The sequence below is a fragment of the Eurosta solidaginis genome, chromosome 5 (genome assembly GCF_040869045.1).
Source record: "Eurosta solidaginis isolate ZX-2024a chromosome 5, ASM4086904v1, whole genome shotgun sequence".
Classification (NCBI taxonomy): domain Eukaryota; kingdom Metazoa; phylum Arthropoda; class Insecta; order Diptera; family Tephritidae; genus Eurosta; species Eurosta solidaginis.
The window spans coordinates 108,212,140-108,235,914 of record NC_090323.1 but is presented as its reverse complement, the minus strand read 5'-3'; the positions used below and the strand labels follow the sequence as shown (position 1 = coordinate 108,235,914).

General features: G+C 40.8%; 1 protein-coding gene across 6 annotated transcripts in view; it reads left to right on the top strand.

Annotated features, from left to right (window-relative positions):
• The window catches only part of Ltn1 (E3 ubiquitin-protein ligase listerin), a 1,386,601-nt gene that overhangs the window by 445,961 nt on the left and 916,865 nt on the right, over positions 1-23,775 (top strand). For all 6 annotated transcript variants that reach the window (XR_010953911.1, XM_067791508.1, XM_067791509.1 and 3 more), the window contains exon 8: positions 1,226-1,409. Coding sequence is in view for 5 of the 6 variants with exons in the window: in XM_067791508.1 (XP_067647609.1) it covers positions 1,226-1,409 (184 nt within the window). In the remaining variant the exon portion in view is untranslated. The remainder of the gene's footprint in view (positions 1-1,225; positions 1,410-23,775) is intronic.

The following is a 23,775-nucleotide window of genomic DNA, read 5'->3' as shown; positions in this document are numbered from 1 at the left end:
CTACACGATATGCGAATATGTATATATAAAGATGTAAATAAATATGCAGCAATGTATCGCGTCCGCGGTTGCCGGCTATTAGTTCAAGACTGATCGTGTCGGGGACGATGGTAGTTAAAGCGTGTGCGATGGTAGTGAAAGCGCCTTTCCACTCGCCGTGCACGGCTGCCGTCTAAATATCATTGGAGGCGGCTTAAACAAGTGTGGAAAAAGGAAAATTGGAAATTATCAATTTGATGATGTCATTTATATATGTTTTTGCTCATCAAAGGCAAGCAAAATTTGCACATGATATTAGTTTTATTAATGCATTATAATCGTATTATTATTGAATATGTATTTGAGTCTACTTATAGATGATATCTCCAGCCTATACCTTTATTGGTTTATTAATTTTTATACTCAGCTGAGCAGAGCCCACATAGTATATTAATTATGTTGGCATAACGGTACCCCGTAACGGCATAAACTAATCGAGATAGATATAGACTTCTATATATCAAAATGATCCGGGCGAAAAAAGAAATTCATTTAGCCCTGTCCGTCCGTCCGTCCGGAAACATGATAACTCGAGTAAATTTTGAGGTATCTTAATAAAAAAAAAATAGTTTTCCCCGGACCCAAGAAAACCTCACTACGCCACTGTCGATATAACAAAAATATGAAAAAAAATTAGCTTTTACCTTTCAAACCCAATTTTGATAGTAAATCCTACTTTGGCTTCTGTGCCAAAACTTTTTCCGTAAGTGTAAATAACAATTTAGGGGCGCTTGTAACACCCGCATTACTTTGACCATCGGTGTTGCCTCAAAAATGACTTCTGCCTTAATATGTACGAAATTTTTTTTTATTAATTATTACGGCTTCTGATGGTCATACACGTATTATGCGATACTAATATGTAATCGGAATTGAACTACGATCAGCACAGTAACAGGCAATTCCAGAGCATGAGGATATCGAAGGATACCTTCTGACCAGTTTAACCTTTAAATGCAAATTAAAAATAAATTTGACGTGCTGGAATATATGTTTGTTCAAAAAAATGTATCTGTACGTTGCCTGCTTTCTGAAAAATACTGTGGCAACTTTTGCTGTTGTACAGTGCAATTTCCTCGTTTTAAGATTTTTTTAGTGTATAAAATAAAAACGTCATCAGCTGTTATATATTAGTCAACAAACAGTTTTGCTCTCATTTCTAATCCAATCTTTATGCTATTTTTAGGTGCATACGGGAATGTGAGTTTGATATAGTCGTTGAACTAGTGGAGTATATGCGGTTGCTAACTGCAATGTTAAAAAATATGCCTTGGAGTAATCCTTTCAAGGTTTGGGATGATATTACAAAAGGAGAGTGGGGCTGGGTATCTACAATGCTACAGTCAATCGAAATGTTCACAAAGCCAACGGTTTGTATAAAAATTATAAACGTTGTAAATTTTTTGAGTTTATTATGTTGCCCTTGTTGATTTAGCTGCACTCTTACCCGGAACAGTTTATATTAGCATAATACTTTCATATGTATAATATACTAGCCTATACTCGCGGCCAAGTCCGCACGAACTAACACAAACCAAAATTATTGCGATATACTATGGTTTGATCTTGAAAACAATATCGAGACCGTCCAGAAAATAGTCTTTAAATAATCCCAGCAAATCGCGAAATATTCGTAGGCGAGGAGATAAGCACACAATGATAAAAAGAAGAAATTATATACTGGATTTATTAAAAAATTAGAGTTCAATACATCCCCGAAATATTTTTTCTAAATTATCTTGAAATAGTTCCGAAAACAACGATCTATTTTTCCCAGGTACCAAATATAATTGCTCTTTTTTCCGAAATTACTTAGAACCCAATATATGTGTCCCAGATACCAAATATGATTGGTCAAAATGTTATAGCAATTTAAAAATATTCTTCCAAAGAGGCTTCCGTATTCATCGGCGGCGGCGTATATCTCCTTACCTTTTCCAGCTTATAATGAGAAATATGGGTTTATATTGAGCGAATACAAATTGATAATGAAAAGTTTTATTTTATAATAAGAACTAGCTAACCCGAAAATAGAAATAACATACTTACCATTAGAGTGTGGGGTTGTAATCGAAAACGTTATAGACAGTGAAAGAATTCTTAATTTATGGTAGGAAATTATTCATTGTTAAAGTAACAAATATAATTTAAATTACGACTCTTAACAATTGTTTTTGTTTTATCGGTCTATTGGTAAAGGATTCAAGGTTCGAAATGAATCCTTGGCCAGAACAATAATATTTTGTAATGATTTTTGTTTTTTAATTTTTCTATAATTGAAAAATTGTATTTTTGGTTTTGGAATAGTAAGTAGAACAAATCGAACATTATCAGTGTCCTGCAACAGATGGCGCAACGCTGATCAAATATAGTTGGTAAAGAGGAATAGAAGTAGCAATTTATCAGTCAATCCAAACACCGATGTATAGCTAAATGGTTAGCGCAGCGTGCCTAAAGCGTACTGATGATGAAGGCTTAGCACCCTTCGAAATGGATCTATCTGCGCAGCTATGGCAGGTTGTCTGAAAAAATTTCTACTTACTATTCCAAAAACAAAAATACAATTTTTCAATTATAGAAAAATTAAAAAAACAATAATCATTACAAAAAATTATTGTTCTGGCCGAGCTCGTTTCGAACCTTGAATTACGACTCTTAGTAACTAACTATTAAAACAATGTTATTAATATGTTTAAAGCCCTTATATATATTAGATTTTTACTTATATATGAGTAACTCTTATTTTTATGTTACGTATACGCACTGTTAGCGTCACTGTATCAGACCTACCCGATATGACACCCCTTTCATTTGATACCCATATCGTGAACATTTGTCATCCATATTGTATAAACGCATTCTAGAGCTACACGGGTCCACGTTTTGGCCTATATCTCCAAACCCTAGGCACCCAGAGGTACGAAAAATACCCCTTATCAAAGTACTCATAAACAGCTTCTATTTGATATCCATATTGTATAACACATCCCAGGATTACCCAGGTCCACGTTTTGATCTCAAGACCCTAGTCACCTAGCTAAAAAAAGGTAGATGTTCGAGCGGGGATAAATGGAGCCGGAATTCCTCGTGAATTCCGGAAACGGGGAACCTATGGGGAGCCGGTTCTTGAAACTCGCGATAATGAAACGGAAAACTTACCAGCTGTGCCTAGCTGTCCAACAACAAACAGATAAGTTACATATCCAAAGATGTAAAATATATATACATATATATATATATGATAGCCTGTCGCAGAGGCCTTTATTAAAAATATAAAAGGATGAAATACAAATGTATTGGCAAACACTCACCTGGTGGATCGCTGATAAAAGAATAAGGGCGAGTCTATAGCTGTTCGCCCCTTTTATAGGATCTAAGAAACTGATGCCATTTAACGGATCTGTCTGATGGAACAAAGTCCAAGAAAGGAAAAAAAAACGTAACCAGTACTTGCAGCGAGTCTTCTACCAGCGACCCCTCCAGGTGAGGTTTGTAGTTGATAATGCAGACTTTAACATGCCGCCCGCCTTGCAGCATCACTGCAATATAAATTCAATATTAATGTATAAACTTCATTATAAATTCAATTTTTCTTAACGCTAAGGGTTTTTGCTTGCCAGCTCAGTAGGGGGTTACTCCGAATATGACCCATCCAAAAACGGTGTTTTGAGCAGCCGGTCGCGTCGGGGTTGCAGGCCTAAGTCCAGGACGGAGTATGGCTCCACACGCGTCTACTCCCAGAATCAGAGACACTGCGCTTGAGCGGTAGAATGAGGGGTCTGCCAGGCGCAGGTTGCCGAAATCCTCGGCGACACACGCATCAATAGTACGCTCAGGGGCGCTCCTTACGAGGCGCCCAAGGACCTTTGCCTGGATTGGCACCCTCTCATTCAGACCCTTCAAGGTAAGGCTGCAGTGTTCCCTTTCATTCCGTGGCAGCAGATGGAGTCGTTGTGCAAGGCCCCGAGATATGATTGATATGGGTTGTCCAAGGTCGAGGATCGCGCGTACTGCATGAGTTCGTCCCATTGTCATTACTTTGGTCACCACGGTGGGCATAAGGACAGAAAACCCCGTAGCGTTTCTGGCAGCCCATTGAATTCGCTCTCGGGCGTCTCTTAGCCCTCGGGGTGGAATTTGTTGTGCGACGCGGGCTTCGTTGGTGTCGCTGTGCTCGACGCTGGTGGGGCGAAGGAGGCGGCCGAGAAACTATGGACCGGATACCCGACAGGGGTGGCCTGAGTACCGGTGTTTCGGCGGTGACTGGCACAAGAGCATTTATCTGCTGGAGGTCTTCATCGCTGGCATCAATCTCCAGTATTTCTTCACTTGACTCCGACAGCTCTCGAGCCGGGTATGGTCGCGGTCGCTGACTTGGCCGATTTTCAACCTCGTAAAGGCCCTGTGGCACGTCATCCTCTCGCCGTGGTGTCTCCCATAGGTGGAGAAGGCTGTGATGCTGCTCATGGCATCGGTCACATCGCCCTGTTGACGGACAATTGCGCGTTACATGGCGCGGTGACAGGCAATTGGCACAATGGCGGTGGAGGAGGACGGCACGTAGTCTCTCCTCTGGTTCCATACGGCGCAGTTGGCGACAGAACAGAAGTCGGTTGTTGTGCTGACATAAGGGGCATCGATGGGTGTTTTTAGTATTGGCTCGGACCATTTTGGTTTGAACGACTTTTATCTAAGAGAAGAAAAAAGAAAGCTGAAAAGAGAGAATTGGTTACTTAGGGATTTCGATGGGTAGTAGGACTAATTTAACTATTGGCCGTGTAATCACACCACGGGCTGTGCGTATTTCTACCACCCGTACTCGATCATCTTGGCCTCGGAAAACCTTCACCACTCTACCAAGTCGCCTTTCATTAGCGGGTAAATTATCCTCTTTGATAATTACTAGATCGTTAACCTCAAGATTTCGTTGGGGGTGTTGCCACTTAACCCTCTTATGTAGCTCCTTCAAGTACTCTCCCTTCCATCGTTGGCAGAATCCTTGATGAATAGCTTTGAGCTTTTGCCATCGGTTGACAATTCACATCGGTGTTCCTTGAACCTCTGGTTCTGCATTCGCGAGTATGGGGCTTCCAATCAGAAAGTGTCCAGGGGTGAGGGGTTCAATGCAGTCGGGGTTGTCAGACATCGGACTGATCGGTCTCGAGTTCAGACAGGCTTCTATTTTAGCCAGTAGAGTGGATAATTCCTCCATTGTGAATTGCATGGTAGATGAAATTTTGCGGAAATGGGTTTTGAAACTCTTCACCCCTGCTTCCCACAGTCTTCCCATGTGGGGTGCTCCTGGTGGGATAAAATGCCAGTGGATTTCTTGATGGGCATATGACATAGTGGTATGCCGAGCAGCTTCAGTCATGAAATTCCGAAAGTCTTGCCTTAATGCTTTGTTTGCTCCTACAAAGTTCGTCCCATTGTCCGAATACACCTGGTGGGGACAGCCTCGCCGAGATATGAACCGCGCAAATGCAGCCAGAAATGTGGCTGTCGATAGATCGCTTGTTGCCTCTAAGTGTATTGCTTTCGTAGCAAAGCAAACAAACACGCAGACATAACCCTTCGTTAATAGGCATGCCCTGCCCGTATAATTTTTGATGTCGAACGGACCAGTGAAATCGATTCCGGTATTAGTGAAGGGTCGCGAGAGCTCCGTTCGTTCTGGCGGTAGTGCTGCCATCAACTGCTCACGTGTCCTTTTCCTGTAGATGAGACAAACTTTGCAATTATTTACTATATTTTTTATCAAATTTTTTAGCTTCACGATCCAATATCCTGATCGCAAAAGTCGTAGCATTAGTTGATTTCCCCCGTGTAGGGAAATCAAATGGGAAAATTTTACTACAAGCCGCGAAAACGCGCAGTCGTATGGGAGAATAATTGGACAACGTTCGTTGTAGGGTATCGTCGACAGCTCCAATCTTCCTCCCACGCGCATTATTCCGTCTGCATCGGGGAAGAGGTTGAGGGTGCGGATGGAACTCTTAGAGCTCACGGAATCAGTTGAAGCTAGCATCCAATACTCTTCAGCGTAGCATCGTTTCTGCGTTAAACGAATAAGCCGGGCTTTTACCATCTTAATTTCTTCTGGTGAGATATCTGGGGTGCCCTTGCGGGGGGTTAATTTATGCACAGGATGCGTGTTGCGGTAGAACTGGAACACCCATGCGATGACTCTGAGGGCTGTAGAAAAGTTCGAAAATCGCTGCAGAATATCCGGAAGTTCTTGAGCGCTGGTGGTATGAGCTCGGACAGCTCGTTGCTCTAGGTCCGTTTCCATAAGCAAGGCATCTGTTTTCCTTGGCCACTCCGATGGAGGCGCCTTCAGCCATTTTGGCCTTGCCACCAGAGCGTGCTGTCCGCCAACTCTTGCGGAGTCACACCGCGACTGCCCAGGTCCGCTGGATTATCGCTAGATTCCACATGATTCCATCCCTCCACTCCGACGAGCTCATCAAGTTTTGCGACCCGATTCGCTACGAAGGTTGTCCAGCAGCACGGTGGCTTCTTCATCCAGGAGAGCACGATGGTCGAGTCCGTCCATTTGTAGATGGTCGGCTGCGTAACGTCGAATTGGGTGAGCAAAGCGTGGATAAGTTCGGCCAGAAGCAATGCTCCACATAATTCCAACCGTGGTAAAGAGACGTTTTTAACTGGGGCCACCTTGGTTTTACCTACCAGTAACCTGACATGAGGAGTCCTGTTTGTTGTGCGGTCGTACACTCTAACATACAGGGCGGCTGCATATGCCTTCTCCGAGGCATCGCGAAAACCGTGGAACTCGATTTCATGCACGGTGTGAAATGAATCCACCGTGGAATTTTAATTTCTGAATTGTGGGTATAATTTTTTAGAAAAGTTTCCCATCGCCGGTGAGGGTCTGGAGGGAGGCTATCAACCCAATCAATCTTCGTAAGCCTTATGTCTTGCATCAAGATTTTGGCTTCCACTACTATGGGTCCTAACCATCCTGCGGGGTCAAATAATTTGGCAACATAAGACAAAACCTCACGTTTGGTGTAATTTGGTTTTGTAGGGATTTCCTGGACGCTAAAATGGAACATATCGTGTACCGCAATCCACCGTATACCTAACATTCTGGCTTCGCTGAGGTCATCAATTTCCAGGAACTCCTACTTTAGTAGGTGCTCCATTGGTAACGCTGCCAAGGTCTCTTTCGAGTTTGACGTCCATTTCCGAAGGGGGAATCCAGCTCCTTTGAGCGCTTCTATGAGCTCGTCACGAGCTTGTAGTGCTGTCTCGCGGTCATGGGCACCTGCGAGAACGTCGTCGACATACATACGGGGCACAGTTTACTCCAAAAGTCACTATGCGGAGTTCGTATTCTGCCAGCTCATCGTTCTGGGACTCCCGAAACATTATCCTGTGAAACTGGGTATCTTTGGGGTGTAACAGGATCTGCCTATTCATCTTCTCGATGTCTGCATTGAACACATACTTAAAAAAGCGCCATTTTAATAATAGGGCAGTAAGGTCGGCTTGTAGAACTGGTTCAGGGTAGAGAACATCATTCAGACTAACTACATTCGACGTGGGACTGGAAGCGTTGAAGACCACGCGCACCTTCGTGGTTGTACTGTCCGGTTTGATGACTGCATGGTGAGGTAGGTAATAGGGAATTGAGGAGTTCATGCCCGCCGTGGGCTTCACTGGACTCATATGCCCCAGCATGATGTACTCCCACAGCACCCTATGGTACTCGTCCTTTAACTCCGGTTTTCGAAAAATAGCGCTTTCGTTCTGGATGAACTGTTGAACTGCGCTGCTTCGCGAATGTCCAATATTTATATCGTCAGGGAACTCACGTCGAAATGGTAATGCTACCATGTACCGTCCGTCATCATTCCTGATCGTTGTCCTTACATAGTGGTTTTCGCAAAATTGTTCCTCGGGGGTAACGGACTTCTTGTTCGGAACTTGCTCTAATTCCCAAAACCGCGTCAACTGGGCGCTGGAAAATTGCGTATAGAGGGAGACGCAAGACTTTGGACTCGTTTGGAGGGGGAGCGTGGCTGGGCCAGTTAGGATCCAGCCAAACACTGTTTCTTGAGCTAACAATGAGCCTAAGACATCCTTCTTTACACACCCTTTTATTACCGCGGGGTACAAGTCAGCACCGATAATCATGTCGACCTGCTGACTTTTGTGAAAGTTGACGTCTGCCAACTGCATCGGGGGGAGTCGACCAAGATAGGGGCGACAGAAAACTGGGGAAGACTACCTGTCAGTTGGGGGAGAATGAGGCCTCTTGACTCGATTTGGAGCTGGGGGTCGACAGGTGATCCTAAAATGAACAGTGATACTTTACGCACGTTTGCAGCGGACGTGGCATTGATGCCGCTTACCTTGGTGTTTGCAGCACGTGTTGGAAGTTTGATGCGTCTCTGGAGGCGCTCCGTGATTAAGGTCCCTTCTGAACCCGAATCCAGAAGAGCTCTGGCTTCATATGCTACTCCATTATGATATACGTATACCATGGCGGTTCCTAAAATAATATTCTTAAATTTCGCCGCGTATAACGCGTTTACATTCCCTGAGGTCGTTGGGTCCTGAGATGATTGAGTCGTATTAGTTTGGGGGGAGGGACTGGCATTTGATGGAATTTGCCTGTTTCCATTTGGGTTGCGATGCAGGAGTGAATGATGACGCTGATGGCAAGTCATGCAATTAAAGGTACTAGTACAGTTACGTGCAACGTGTGAATGCGCGAGGCAATTAATACATAAGTTGTACTTCCTTACTACCCTACAGCGCTCCTCTACCTTCATTGCTAAAAACTTGGGGCACGACTTCAGAGTATGGGGAACATTGGGGCACAGCCTGCAGCCTGCCTGCGAAACATTGCCGTGATTGACTGATACCTTCCTTTTTTCGTGGGTGGATGTCGAGGGCCGACTGATTGCTCCACGGGAAACTCGAACTCTTTGAATGTCCGACACTGTCTCCAAGGTTTGGAACCTGCTCATCAGGAAATTGTCCAGATCCTGCCACGCCGGAATCTCACTTTTGTTGGTAATTCCCTGCTCCCATAAGGCTAGTGTTGCGTCCGGCAGCTTGCTGGATACCAGATAAATAAAGATTGCATCCCAGTTGTCGGTATCAATGCCATGCATCTGCAGTATTGAGATGCAGTTCTTCACAGATCGCTGTAAATTTTTTATTTCAGTCCCCCGCTCTCCTGTCACCGATGGCAGATTAAATAATATTTTAAGCTGAGAATTTATCATAATTCTCTTATTTTCGAACCTATCGGAAAGGTTCTGCCACGCAATGGCAAAACCCTCATTCGTGAGTGGGGTTTTCTTCACAATATCCCTGGCCTCCCCCCGAGTTTTGTGATTTAGATGGTATAACTTTTCCACTTCACTTAACCGCGTATTATTTATATATATGGCCGTAAACAGATCCCGAAAGGACGGCCATGCAGTGTAGTCACCATAGAAAATTTCGGTGTCGCACGGTGGATGTTTAACGCTGGAGCGCACCGTCAAATCAGGCTCGTGTGTGAGGTGATTTACCGTGGAGGAGGGTTGACGGATGAGGGTGAGGTTATGGATGGTCTCACCCATCAGGGCTGCGCACGTCAGATATGCTGTGTAGCAGTTTTGATACTTAACCTTCGCCTCTCGCAAGGCCGCGGCCCCGTCACCGTCGTCGGTAAGGTCTCGGGAATAGCTGCTGAAAGGCTTCTTCACTGCATCCCAAAGGGCCTTAAGTTCCTCCTTTTGAATTTCTAAGGAAAATACCGTGTGATGCGCCACTGGAGATTCGTTGAACCGATTTTCAAACTCCAGAAGTGCATCACAAGCGCGAGAGAAATCCTGTGCGTTGGCCATGTTCAGGGACCCTGATAAATAGCGATTTACAAACTTGTGAGGTACTGCGTAGGGGGACGGTGTTCGTCGCAACTTAAGGGGGTTTGGTCCACTATGTTTCAATATTCCGCTTTTGGGTACGTAAGGGGGTGGCGGTGAAAGTTGCCTTTAGCACTGGCGACGGGGGGAAAAGCTAGAGAGGGGTACTGCGTTCGCCGCAACTTAAGGGGTTACTAAAACTAAGTACCAATAAACTGTTTAAAATAGGCAAAGTAAAAAAAAAACTCACCCGTTTCACGTTGGTCGACTTACTGGAGGGCGGCGCTTGCAGATTCCCAAGCGGTGGGCCCTTCGTGTGGGCCTTTTAGGATGTGTTGCGTGATATCCAAAGCGGTGGGCCGTTCGTCTAGGCCTTGAAAAGGTTGCGCTACACAATTGCTTTCCAATTGGGCGGGCTGTGCGTGAGGGCCTTTAAGATGTTGCTGGTCTGCTTAACCTATTCCAAAGCGGTGGGTCGTTCGTATGGGCCGATACCTACACAGACAGACGTGGGGAGGTGACTTCAGGATAAATTACTTACCTGGCCTGTAACTGCCATACGTCTTCCTTCTATCTATGCCCGTTTTATAGCTGACCGTCTGAAATCTTGGACCGTGGCTGACCTTCTGCCTCTTGATGACTCCGTATAGCTTTTACTGGATGCAGTAGGAGGGTTGATGTTTCTCGACAGCCTCGTTTGCCGTCGAGTTGCCCTAGCTTCAATTTTTAAACCAACAAATTTCAATTTTTAAAAACTGGATTATCAAAAAAAAATGCTTCACTCGGTCAAATTTGCTCTTGAGCGTTTTCAGTGGCTGTCACCCTCTTTTAACCACCTTTTGTGGAATCACTGCCCTGATTTTCAGGGACTTTACTCACAAACACTTTTACCTGGGTACTCTGCTTTTTTTTGGGGGATAGGCTCACGCTTTTTTAAAGCACCTTTTTCAATTCACTGCCCTGATTTTCAGGGACTTTTGCACACACACACAACTGGCCTAGTATGCTCTGCTTTTTTAGGGTATATTCACCCTCTTTTTAGGCACCTTTATCGCTTCACTGCCCTGCCTTTCAGGGACTTTTGCACCCACACACAACTGGCCTAGTATACTCATCGTTTTTTTGTTTTTTGGGGTTTATTCTCCCTCTTTTAAGGCACCTTTATCGCTTCACTGCCCTGCCTCTCAGGGACTTTTGCACTCATACACAACTGGCCTAGTATGCTCAGCGTTTTTTTTTTTTTGGTATATTCACCCTCTTTTAAGGCGCCTTTTTCACTTCACTGCCCTGATTTTCAGGGACTTTTGCACACACACACAACTGGCCTAGTATGCTCTGATTTTTTGGGGTCTATTCACCGTCTTTTTATGCACCTTTTTCACTTCACTGCCCTGCTTTTCAGGGACTTTTCACCCTCTTTTAAGGCGCCTTTTTCACTCACTGCCCTGCTACTCAGGGACTTTGAATCGCTTTCACTACTAAGGCTTTTTATTCACTGGCCACCGGTGGGGACTATTCGCTTAACAGCCTTATCGCACCGGTATTCTAATTGTGGACCTGGCCACACTCTTTCGGTGAGTCGGAGCGAAAACTGGTTGACGCTCACCTACTTATTGCGTTTCCTTGTCGCTGACCTCCTTCCCGGTAGATTAGACGGGTGATATGCTGTGGATGAAAGGCTGGAAAGGGAAATAAGCAACTCACGAGCAGCGTATGCCGTTTATGGTGTGATGTTAATAGATACACGTAAATTACAATAATTTTACCTTTTGTTCAGAACCAGTTACCTTCCTGTGTGAGCGGTCGTTGTGCCTTCAACACGTTGCTTTTTCTCCGGGGTGCTTCCTTTTCCGTCCTGGTGAAATTCTGGATGATCGCGGCCGCAAAATGTCCAATAAAACACGAATTCCTGTGTTTTCTCCAGCCAACTTACCAAAATCGTTTTTCCTGATGGCTAACTTCTAAATGTCAAAAACCAAATGTAAACAAGCAGCTTCTTACTTGCACTGCTTATTCACAATGGATTTTGGTATGGTGTGTTTGTTTGGTTTCCAATGGGACTTGGCAATTGTTGGTGGACAGGTTTTAAAAAAGCAACATTGTTGGAAAAGACGCATGAAGGCAAAAAAGACGATCAATGGCAACTGGTTTTATTACCAAAAAAAAAGAAAAAAATGTTTCAAGATCCGGCTCGAACGACCATGTTCGAGCGGGGATAAATGGAGCCGGAATTCCTCATGAATTCCGGAAACGGGGAACCTATGGGGAGCCGGTTCTTGAAACTCGCGATAATGAAACGGAAAACTTAGCAGCTGTGCCTAGCTGTCCAACAACAAACAGATAAGTTAAATATCCACAGATGTAAAATATATATATATATATATATGATAGCCTGTCGCACAGGCCTTTATTAAAAATATAAAAGGATGAAATACAAATGTATTGGCAAACACTCACCTGGTGGGTCGCTGATAAAAGAATAAGGGCGAGTCTATAGCTGTTCGTCCCTTTTATAGGCTCTAAGGAACTGATGCCATTTAACGGATCCGTCTGATGGAACAAAGTCCAAGAAAGGAAAAAAAAAACGCAACGAGTACTTGCAGCGAGTCTTCTACCAGCGACCCCTCCAGGTGAGGTTTGTAGTTGATAATGCAGACTTTAACAGTAGACGTTGGCCGATTCTCAGAGCTACCCAATATGCTCCCAAAAAGTTTCATGAGAATCGGTTTAGCCGTTTCGGAGGAGTTATTCCTCTAACACCATGACACAAGAATTTTATATATCTTAATATATAAAAAACACGTGTCACAGGTTTGGGGCCAATGGATTCCTAAACAACTGAACCGATTTTGAATTTGTTTTGCTCCCCGTGTGTAGTTTGATCTAACTTGAAATATAAAATAAAATAAAAAAACTTGAAATATATGATAGGTTATATCTCAGTTTATAGTCGCAATATTATTTTATTGCAATTTTTTTTGTTTATCCGTAATATTAAAATGTTACGTATACGCAGTGGCACTCATATTTTCAGGTGGTGCGGATATATTTCCGTGTAATTGCTTGGTGTTTAATTAAACAACCTGCTTATCAATAAAAAATATTATAACGAATGATATCAAGTATAGCACATCACCAGGCCCTTCGAGAGAGGGAGGCGGGGGGAGGGGGTTTCTGAGGGAGCCCGCGATTTAGAGGTACTATGCAATTTTTTTTAATACAGGAGAGTCTTTAGTTGTTCCATGTGCGTTTTTTAAGCCAAATTTCAAAAGCAACGAAAATCTGCATTTCGTTTTAATATTATAGTGAAGTGAGAAAAGTTAAACTCTATATATATAAAAAGAAAGGCTAAAATGTGTGTTAGTTGGTCGCCGGTGTTTGAAGAGATGCGTCGGTCGATTTTGTTCAAACTTTCACACAAGTTGCGTAAACCTCACGCGGTGGTTACTATAGGTACAGGGTCTCGAGATATAGGCCAAAACGTGAGCCAGTGAATGCCTAGACAGTTTTTATACAATATGGATATCAAATGAAAGCTGTTTATGAGTGCTTTGGTACAGAGTAATATATTATCCAGAGACGGACTGGGACTGGGATTAGGACTAGGACTGGGACTGAGACCCGGACTGGGACTGGGACTGGAATAAAATACATACCACCCTATGGGACAGGCAATTAGGGATGCAGAAGAATGAGAAGGAACTTAGAGAAGAGAAAAGAGAGAATCTCCTTCCTCCTTGAGAAAGAGATAGAATGAGACGAAGATGGATATAGATTTAGCGAAAAGGACGGAGGGAGGAGTGAATAAAAGGAGTAGGAAAAAGGGAAGAGGGGCACGGCAGAGTCAGACGGAAAAATCTTATTAAAATGTACGCAGATAGGCCAAATTTAAGGCAGGACAACGTCTGACCGGTCTTCTAGTTAGATATATAAATTGATAATGAGAAATGAAGCTTCATATAAATTGATGAGAAACGGAAATTTATATTGACCAGAAAATATGTTTAATGAGAAAATGTAAGTTCATAATCAGAAAATAAAAAGATTTAGTTTTTATCTGTCCTTGTTTTTACGTAAGTAGACCTGCATTGCACTGCGTTCACAGCTTAAAAATGATTGTTGTGGGTGGCGAAATCGACTGTTGTGGTTGAAATTAGAAAAATCTTTTAAGTCTAGATAGAAAAAATAAATGTGAGGCGCGATAACCTCCGAAGAGATTTTAGGCCAAGCTTCTCTTCCAAATTGCACCGTGCTCTTTTTAATTTTTCCGACAAATTGGAGGGGCGGGACCTACTGGTTTTATGCCGACTCCGAACGGCATCTGTAAGGCATATGAGTTTTCACTGAGAGCTTTTCATGGCAGTAATACACTCGGAATGTTTGCCATACATTGCCGAGGGGCGACCCCGCTTAGAAACTTTTTCCTCTAATTGAGAAACCTTGTTTCTAAAATTTTGATGTTCCTTTGCCCGGGGCAAAAACCCAGGATATTCGGTGTGGTAGACGGAGCACGCTACCATCACATCACGGCGGCCGCCAAAATCTTAACTTAAGTAAAATAAAATGTAATAGTACATTTACATATACCATAAATCAGTGGGCCCGGAGCATGTAAGAAAGTGCAGTAGATGCACCAAAAATGTTTTAACGGGATGGGAATATGAATGAAAGCAATGCCGCCATACCTACATTCCAAAGAGATGTTTTGTTTTAGTTGATATTGAAGTAGAGACCTCACCGATTCCATATCAGCTTACGGACAACTTTTCATTCTTAATATTTTATATTTTCTCATTATCTATAATATAAAAAAGAAGTGTACATTTTTATTGTCACTCCATAACTCGAGAACGGATAGAAAGATTGCCATGAAATGTTTAGGAAAGATACAGTAAGGAGAGATGATGGTTAGTTGATTTTGAAATCCCAAATCGGTTAAGCCATTCTTGAGTTATGATTTTTTTTTAGAAATAATTCAAATCTATATATATATAAATAAGTGTACATTTTGATTGTCGCTCCATAACTCGAAAACGGATAGAAAGATTTCCATGAAATTTTTAGGAAAGATACAGGAAGGAGAGATGATGGTTAATTGATTTTGAAATCCCAAATCGGTTTAGCCGTTCTTGAGTTAAGATTTTTTTTTAGAAAAAAATCAAAATTTGAAAATTTGGTATATTAATTTGCCTATACTAGTATTTACGATCCTTTTTTCCTGGAAGTTAACCAGAGACGGACTGGGACTGGGATTAGAACCAGGACTGGGACTGAGACTCGGAGTGGGACTGGGACTGGGACTGGAACAAAATACATACCACCCTCTGGGACAGGCAATAAGGGATGAAGAAGAATGAGAAGAAGGTGATAGAAGAGAAAAGATAGAAGTAGAAGGATACTGAGAAAGAAATAGAATGAGACGAATATGGAGATAGATGAAGCGAAAAAGACGGCAGGAGGAGTGATTAAAGGATCAGGAAAAAGTGAAGAGGGGTGGGTGAGGGCAGAATTAGACGGAAAAAGCTTATTAAAAAATGCAGATAGGCCAAATTTAGGGCAGAACAACGTCTGCCAGGTCTGCTAGTATTATATAAAAATGAATGTTTGTATGTATGTCATCGATTAACTCAAAATCTACTGGACCGATTACTATGAAAATTGGTATATATATGTATGTATTTTTCCACGGGGAAGGTTTGTATACTGAGTACTTTGATACCTGGTGACTAATGTCTCGAGATATAGGCCAAAACATGGAGCCGGGTAACTCCAGGAAGTGTTTGTACAATATGGGTATCAAATGGAAGCTGTTTATGAGTACTTTTACACTGGGTATTTTTCGTATCCGTGTGTGACTAGGGTCTCGATATATAGGCCAAAACGTGGACCCGGGCACCCTAGAATGTGTTTATACAATATTTATATCAAATGAAAACTGTTGATGAGTGTTTTAATGTAGGGTAGCTTTCATACCTATTGGTGACTAGGGTCTCAAGATATAGGCCAAAACGTGGACCCGGGCACCCCTAGAATGTGTTTACACAATATGGATATCAAAGGAAAGCTGTTGATGAGTGCTTTAATACAGGGTAGCTTTCATACCTATTGGTGACTAGGGTCTCGAGATGAAGGCCAAAACGTGGATCAGGGTAACACTAGGATGCGTTTTTACATTATGGGTATCCAACTGAAGCTGTTGATGTGTGCTTTACTACAGATAATTTTTTATACCGCTGGGTGTCTTGGGTCTCGAGATATATGTAGGCCAAAACGTGGACCCGGATACCCCGAGACAATGTTTATACAGTATGGATATCAAATGGAAGCTGTTGATGAGTGCTTTAATACACGGTTGTTTTCATACCTATTAGTGACTAGGGTCTCGAGATAAAGGCCAAAACATTGACCCGGATACCCCTAGAATGTGTGTGTATTTTGGACATCAAATCAAAGCTGTTGCTGAGAGCTTTTAAGTATTATTGGAAAGGTCTCGTGCTCCGTGATGTTTATAGCAAAGAAAATTCAGGATCGACGAACAGGGTCTCGAGATATAGACCAAAACGTGGACCCGGGTACCCCTAGAATGTGTTTATAGAATATGGATATCAAATGAAAGCTGTTGATGAGTGCTTTAGTAGAGGGTAATTTTCATACGCCTGGGTGACTAGGGTCTCGATATATAGGCCAAAACGTGGACCCGGGTACCCCTGGAATGTGTTTATAGAATATGGATAACAAATGACAGCTGTTGATGAGTGCTTTAGTAGAGGGTAATTTTCATACCCCTGGGTTACTAGGGTCTCGAGATATAGGCCAAAACGTGGACCCGGATACCCATAGAATGTGTTTATAGGATATGGATATCAAATGAAAGCTGTTGATGAGTGCTTTAGTAGAGTGTAATTTTCATACCCTGGGTGACTAGGCTCTCGAGATATAGGCCAAAACGTGGACCCGGGTACCCCTAGAATGTGTTTATATAATATGGATAACAAATGAAAGCTGTTGATGAGTGCTTTAGTAGAGGGCAATTTTCATAGCTATTGGTGACTAGGGTCTCGAGATATAGGCCAAAACATGGATCACGGTAACACTAGGATGTGTTTTTACATTATGGATATCAAATTGAAGTTGCTGATGTGTGCTTTAGTACAGAGTAAGTTTTATGCCGCTGGGTGACTAGGGTCTCGAGATATAGGCCAAAACATGTACCCGGATACACCTAGAATGTGTTTTTACATTATGGGTATCAAATTGAAGCTGTTGATGTATGCTATAGTACAGAGTAAGTTTTACACCGCTTGGTGACTAGGGTCTCGAGATATAGGCCAAAACATGGGCCCGTGAACGCGTATATAGTATTTTTACATTTTGGGTATCAAATTGGAGCTGTTGATGTGTGCTTTAATACAGAGTAAGTTTTACACCGCTGGGTGGCTAGGGTCTCGAGATATAGGCCAAAACATGGACCCGCATAGCCCTAGAATGTGTGTGTATTATGGATATCAAATGAAAGCTGTTAGCGGCCACCGTGGTGTGATGGTAGCGTGCTCCGCCTACCACACCGAATTCCCTGGGTTCACACCCCGGGGAAAGCAACATCAAAATTTTGAAAAATAAGGTTCTTCAATTACCCTTCGGCAGTGATTGGCAAGCACTCCGGGTGTATTTCTGCCATGAAAAGCTCTCAGTGAAAACTCATCTGCCTCGCAGATGCCGTTCGGAGTCGGCATAAAACAAGTAGGTCCCGTTCCGCCAATTTGTAGGAAAAATTGAAAAGGAGCACGACGCAAATTGGAAGAGAAGCTCGGCCTAAAATCTCTTCGGAGGTTATCGCGCCTTACATTTATTTATTTATTTAATGAAAGCTGTTGCTGAGAGCTTTAAAGTAATTTTCATTGTGATATTCGATTTAGTCGCATTAACCTGGCAAAACTGATAAATATGCATGCGAAGCCGAAATAAAGACATGAATTAATAATATCCACATCAGTGAGCTGCAATTATTCATCTTTTAAGGTTATTAGTGGACTAACCAAAAAATGAGTATTAGTGCGTATGCAAACAAGAAATATCAAGCACTTATATCCACTAACACACATTTACATAGTCATGCTTCGTAAAATGAATAACCGCTCATAAGCCACGAAGCCGTTCAGTACTCAATTGACTTATTGAGCAAGAAAGTCAACTGTGTTATACGAAAACACTAATTTGAATAAGTAAGACTAATAGTGCAATAAAATGAATAAAATCATATCAGTCTTATGACGCTAGCAACACAACGATGTACACGAAACTAAAAGGCGAATTAATGGTGACTTATAACCATAAAGCCATAACCAGATAAAACAGCTGATCGAACCTACCTTATGGAAATCAATGTAATCGAGTTAGCGTTATGGTATGGCACTATTGACCAGTTACATTGATTTCCATAAGGTTGGTTGGATCAACTTTGCCAGGGCCTTAAACTGAATACAGCTATAAACTTGTGGTACATGGCGACCGTGCCATCGGGCCACGCTGCGCGGCGTACAAAATGGCGGATTTGCCAGTGTCGGCTTCAGTTATGAAGATGAAACCAAAATTCGATTGCTCTGGCGAAGGATAAACCACATTTGCCAACAAGTTTTACATGGTGAATTCAATGGCGCCGTACGTCACCATTTCACAATTTTTAAAAGCATACAACGTACTATTTGTTGTTAGTTTACATTTATACATTTGATCCCTATTTCTCCAAGTTCATTCAATTGCAAACCATTGTGGCTACAATGCATGCAGCCATGCACTTGTACCGAAAATCCAGAGCCGTAACAAAATCCTCAAATCCCTTGCTGGCAGCACTTGGGGAAAGGACAAAGAAACGCTCATTACCACATACAAAAGAATTGGCCAGCCGATTGCATGCTACGCGTCCCCTATATGGTCGCCAAGCCTAAAAACTACTCACTTAAAGAACCTACAGGCCTGACAAAATACTGCTCTCAGAACTTCCACGGGCTGTCTTCTTATGTCCCCAGAACACCATCTACATAATGAGGCGAGAATACTCTCCATCAGGGAGAGATATGAGATGCTAACCAAAACAGTTCCTGTTGAATACCCAGAAACCTGGTAATCCCAACATACATCTGATTAATGAGCAAGCACCGCCTAGTGCCTTAAGGAGTCATCTCCGTAAGCATTATGAGGAAATGCGGCACCTGAAAACTCAGCCGTATGAAGCAAAAAAACACAAGCAGGTCCTCAGTGAACTCCACAAACAGGCGTCGGACCTTTATGCTAGGAATTGTTCGGTTAATCCACTACTCAAAGGACAGTAACCAAAACTTGCGGAAGAGAACCGCATACCCCCAGGGAAACGCCAGTCACTCTAGCTCAACTTCGTTCTAGATACTGTAACAGGCTAAACTCTTACCTATCCAGAATCAACCCCGACATACAAAATGTATGCCCCGCGTTTAATGTGTCCCCTCATGACACCAACCATCTCTTTAATTGTAATGTGGAACCAACGCCTCTAACACCCCTTTCGTTATGGTCCACCCCTGTTGAAATAGCAAGTTTCCTTGGAGTCCCGTTAGAGGATATTGATGACAATTTGTGATCGGTCGCACCTATTAGGTGGGGCGAAGCACTGCTACAACAACAACATACTTCATTGTCACATACATTCCCAGGTTCACAGAAAATCTCGCACATGATCATAATAATAAGAAAACATCCCACACAACATTGGCATTTAAATCGAATTGCACTCGAGCGACGTGTTTCACAAAAACAAAAATCCCTATAGATATCCAACAACAAAGTAATGTGGTATATGAAATACAGTGCAAAGGCAACGACAGCGAAAACTGCAACAAAGTGTATATCGGCACAACTAAAAGAACACTAGTTACGCGATTAGTTGAACACGAAGCCGATATACGCAACCAAAAACAAAGTACAGCTTTATCCATATATGTAATACTTCTATATCACTACTACTGAACTGTGCAGCCTGTCAAACATTACAGTACAGATATACAACGAGAGACGGAGACAAAATCTCAAGGCTGTCGTTAAATTTTTGTAAAAAAGGGGCACAAAAATAAAGGTCCGTTTGTCGCACCATCTGTGGACGTATGTAATATTTGTATAGTGTCAGAGAAAGATTTAAGACAAGTTCTCAAGGCATGCCCAATTGGAAATTCAAAATTAATTTTAATAAATAAAATTTTTCAAAATACAAGTGATGCATTCTCCAATAGTATCATGAACGATCACATAGCCATTGACAATTTATTTAGCAATGACATCTTTAATAATCACCGGACACAGCTGTGTAAGGAAGTAATAAGTTTTTATTTAGATATTCGTTTGTTTTTTGAAACGAAAAAAAGCACGGGCGAAAATGAATATGTTAGAAAAAAATTTACAAAATTTATATTATTTCAACACCAATAGCATCCAGCCCAGTACTCGTATTTTGTTTACTTCATCAAAAATTTACTTCATTAAAAAACTCAAAATAAGTAAAATTTTGAAAACGTTTATATATCGTTTCTAATTCACTTTAAATTATTTTTAAAAATGTTTAAAGAAATGCTTGTTGGGATGTATGTATAAGTATATTTTTATACATGTATATTTGATTTTTTTTCATTTCAAAAATATGAATTCTTCGCCTTGTTTTTTTATTTTTTATGTAAATAATGTACTTTGTATGGCCGCAGCCCATGTTTTATTAATAAAAACATCAAGCCTTCTATTGCATTTGTTGGCCTTTTCATTGTTTAATCGACTAAACTGAGATTTTATACCAATTAGTATGCAGAAGTTGGGTAAAGGGGATAGTGACCCGTTGTTACCCCTTTAACACTTTTTTTACACACGCTACTACAATTCGCTAACACTAACAAAGCCCGCGCATGCGCAGAACATACATTTGCACAGTTTCAGCAAATAATGATTGACAGAAAATTTTCACATTAGGAAGATAGGAAGGTATTGATATAGAAGTACTATATATATGGCTTTATCTCAACACACGGTAACAAACAACCACACAGCTGACTTTGAAAATACAAGAATATATATTTTTGTGTAAGTAAGTGCAGAATTAACATCGTCAAGTGTGTAATTTTTGTTTTATGTGTAATCATGTTCACCGTCTTCTTACATATCTGTATATATATGTATGTAAAAAACACACAAAACTTATTTATGTTTTTTTGTAATGTTCGCTTTCTTTTACTAAATAAATAGAAATATCTTAACTCCTGATGATGCCAAGGGAATTTGGCGAAACGTTGAGTTAAAAGGTGGAATAAGTCCCTTTTATTCGCACTATCAACAATCTGATCAGAAAAGCTTTTAAAAAATAAAATAAGAAATGTATGCATAACAAACATACTGATCGGTAACAAAATCTTGGAGAAGGATTTTTCATTTGTATGAATTCACAATGGGTTCAACTCAACCCCTACATTTGGCATCATACCTGATACAAGCACAGACACAATTACTTGTTTGTTTTCTTTATTTTCTTCTAAACATTAATAATTATGCAGTATTACAATGTAAATTATTAATAAAATAAGAAAATAGATAATGACATTAAATGTTCAAGAGGAAATATCCATTCGTTATTCACTTTTTTGAAATGCTTGTAGGGCATTATAATAAAAAGGTACAATTTATACGATAAACATGAGTAAAGAATTCAATGATGTAGCTATTATAAATACAAACAATAATTAGAGATACAAAGTTATTGTTTACAATAAAATACCTCAGATCTTAATAAACAGCAATTAATTTTGATGCAACAGAATTTTTATCTCCTCATGATTGAACCCAAAAAGCCACTTCTTCACTTCATTCAGAAACATTGGTAGCCTTCCAATAAGCTGTATCCCAGCAGGTAGGTTACTGAATAGTTTACACGATACAATGGTGTAGAATTTACGCAAAAGTGTGATGCGAAGTCTGGGAACTGTTATTAGAGGCAGCATTGCACTTTTTAGATTGTGAAAGTTGTATATCGGACATTGTGTATACCCGCTCCTTGTAAACAAAATTTTTAGAACTTTGTAATAGTATAAATGTCTCATGGTGGAGTATGTGTACTGGAGTTTTTGTACTTTGTACGTATTTTGTTTTTGTATTTGATCCGGGGAGTTAGATTTCTTATAGTCAATAATGAAGTCAATACATTTTTATTTACATTTTGTTTGTATGTGTAAGTATTTATCTACTAGCATTTGTATGTTTGATTTCTGTAAATGTTTTATTCAGGTTTATATAGAAATGTCTAAATATGTGTGGAAGTTTGTATCTTCATTTTGTCATATACTTGTATGTATGAATACGTTCACGCACACTTGCTGGTTTGGTTGAGTGTATTTTTAAATATGTAATTTGTTTTTGACTTTGAAAAATTCTATTTTTGAGAGCAGAATAAAATTTACTATTGAATTGAACGGTCGTAGTTTAAATTATATCGGCATCCTACAATGGGAAGAATGTTCAGTGGTTTAAACAGATCCATAAGGTGCGTTAGACGACCAACGTTGCACATTCTTCTGATAAGAGATTTTTGTAGTATTTTGTTTTGTTGATTTTCCGACACGGTGGATAAATTATGTATATTGGAACGATTTTCCGTTATTCCTTGTCAAATTTGGTTTTGAGACAAACCGGTTTCGGCGTTGTGCCATAATCAGTGTCGATTTTCGTTCTGATCTGTTGTTGTCATTTGTCCTGTATTTATAGTTCGTAGGTATATAGCAGGTATTGTCAAATTGATGTTTGTGTATATTTAGTTATGTGTATGTGCTGTGGGTTCATTCAGAACCGAGGGTGGTTTACTAATCGATTTGTGTGGCTGACTGGGATAGGTAGAAATCTGTGATTTTAGTCGTTTGACCTTATTTGTCGGTTTTTTGTTTTGGTGTGTTAATTGTTTTGTGTTTATTTGTTGTGGTGTGTTTGTCTGTTGTACCTGTGTGATTAAGTTGTTTCCTGTAAACAAGTTTTAAATGATATACAATTTCGAATGCAGCCAATATCTTGCTTTTATACTAAAGACTAAAAAATTAAGTCTGAAGTGTTTTTTGGAGTCGTGACTTCTCATTCATTTAGATAAGTCACTTATTGACTTAATTTTTATCAGTGAATTCCCGAAACTATTTGCAACACAATATATACAAATTGCATATAATCATCAAAATAAACCTGTTTATTTCAAACTCTCCTAATTTATTATTAAGTTTCAAATAACAGGAAATAGAAGGCACAGCTCTTCGAAGCTGTCATGTGGTAGTCTCTTTACGGCGGCTGAAGAAGGCAGAGGTTCATTATATCTTATGTACACCCATTAAGGGCCGTTTACATCATATTCAGCTAGTCACTTAGCTATAATTTGTCGAAATTTTCTCCATACTAACTGAAGCTTCGCGTCCCAGTTAAGCCCCAAATTCACAGTTATCGATTTAACCGGGGGTTTGATCACCCTTTGTTGGCGAAAACGAATATGTAAAAAGAAGCTATCTGATGAATTGCTATACCCCAGGTAAAATCCAACTTAATTTTGAAGGTGCTTTTCAAATTCTGAGTGTATTGTTTTTCTATAACCGACTAAATCTATAAGCTGTGGAATGTCGTGCAAATAATGTATTAAATTGTTTTTGTCACACTGATATTTAGGTCTATAAAATCTTTATTTATGATAACTTTTATATTATGGAAAAGCAAATGTCTTTCTTATGTATTTGTTACTTAAATGCAAAAACCAAATAATCTATACGATAACTTTGTGTTATACTGCCGTCACCAGCAAAAAAGCAGTAAAGTTTAA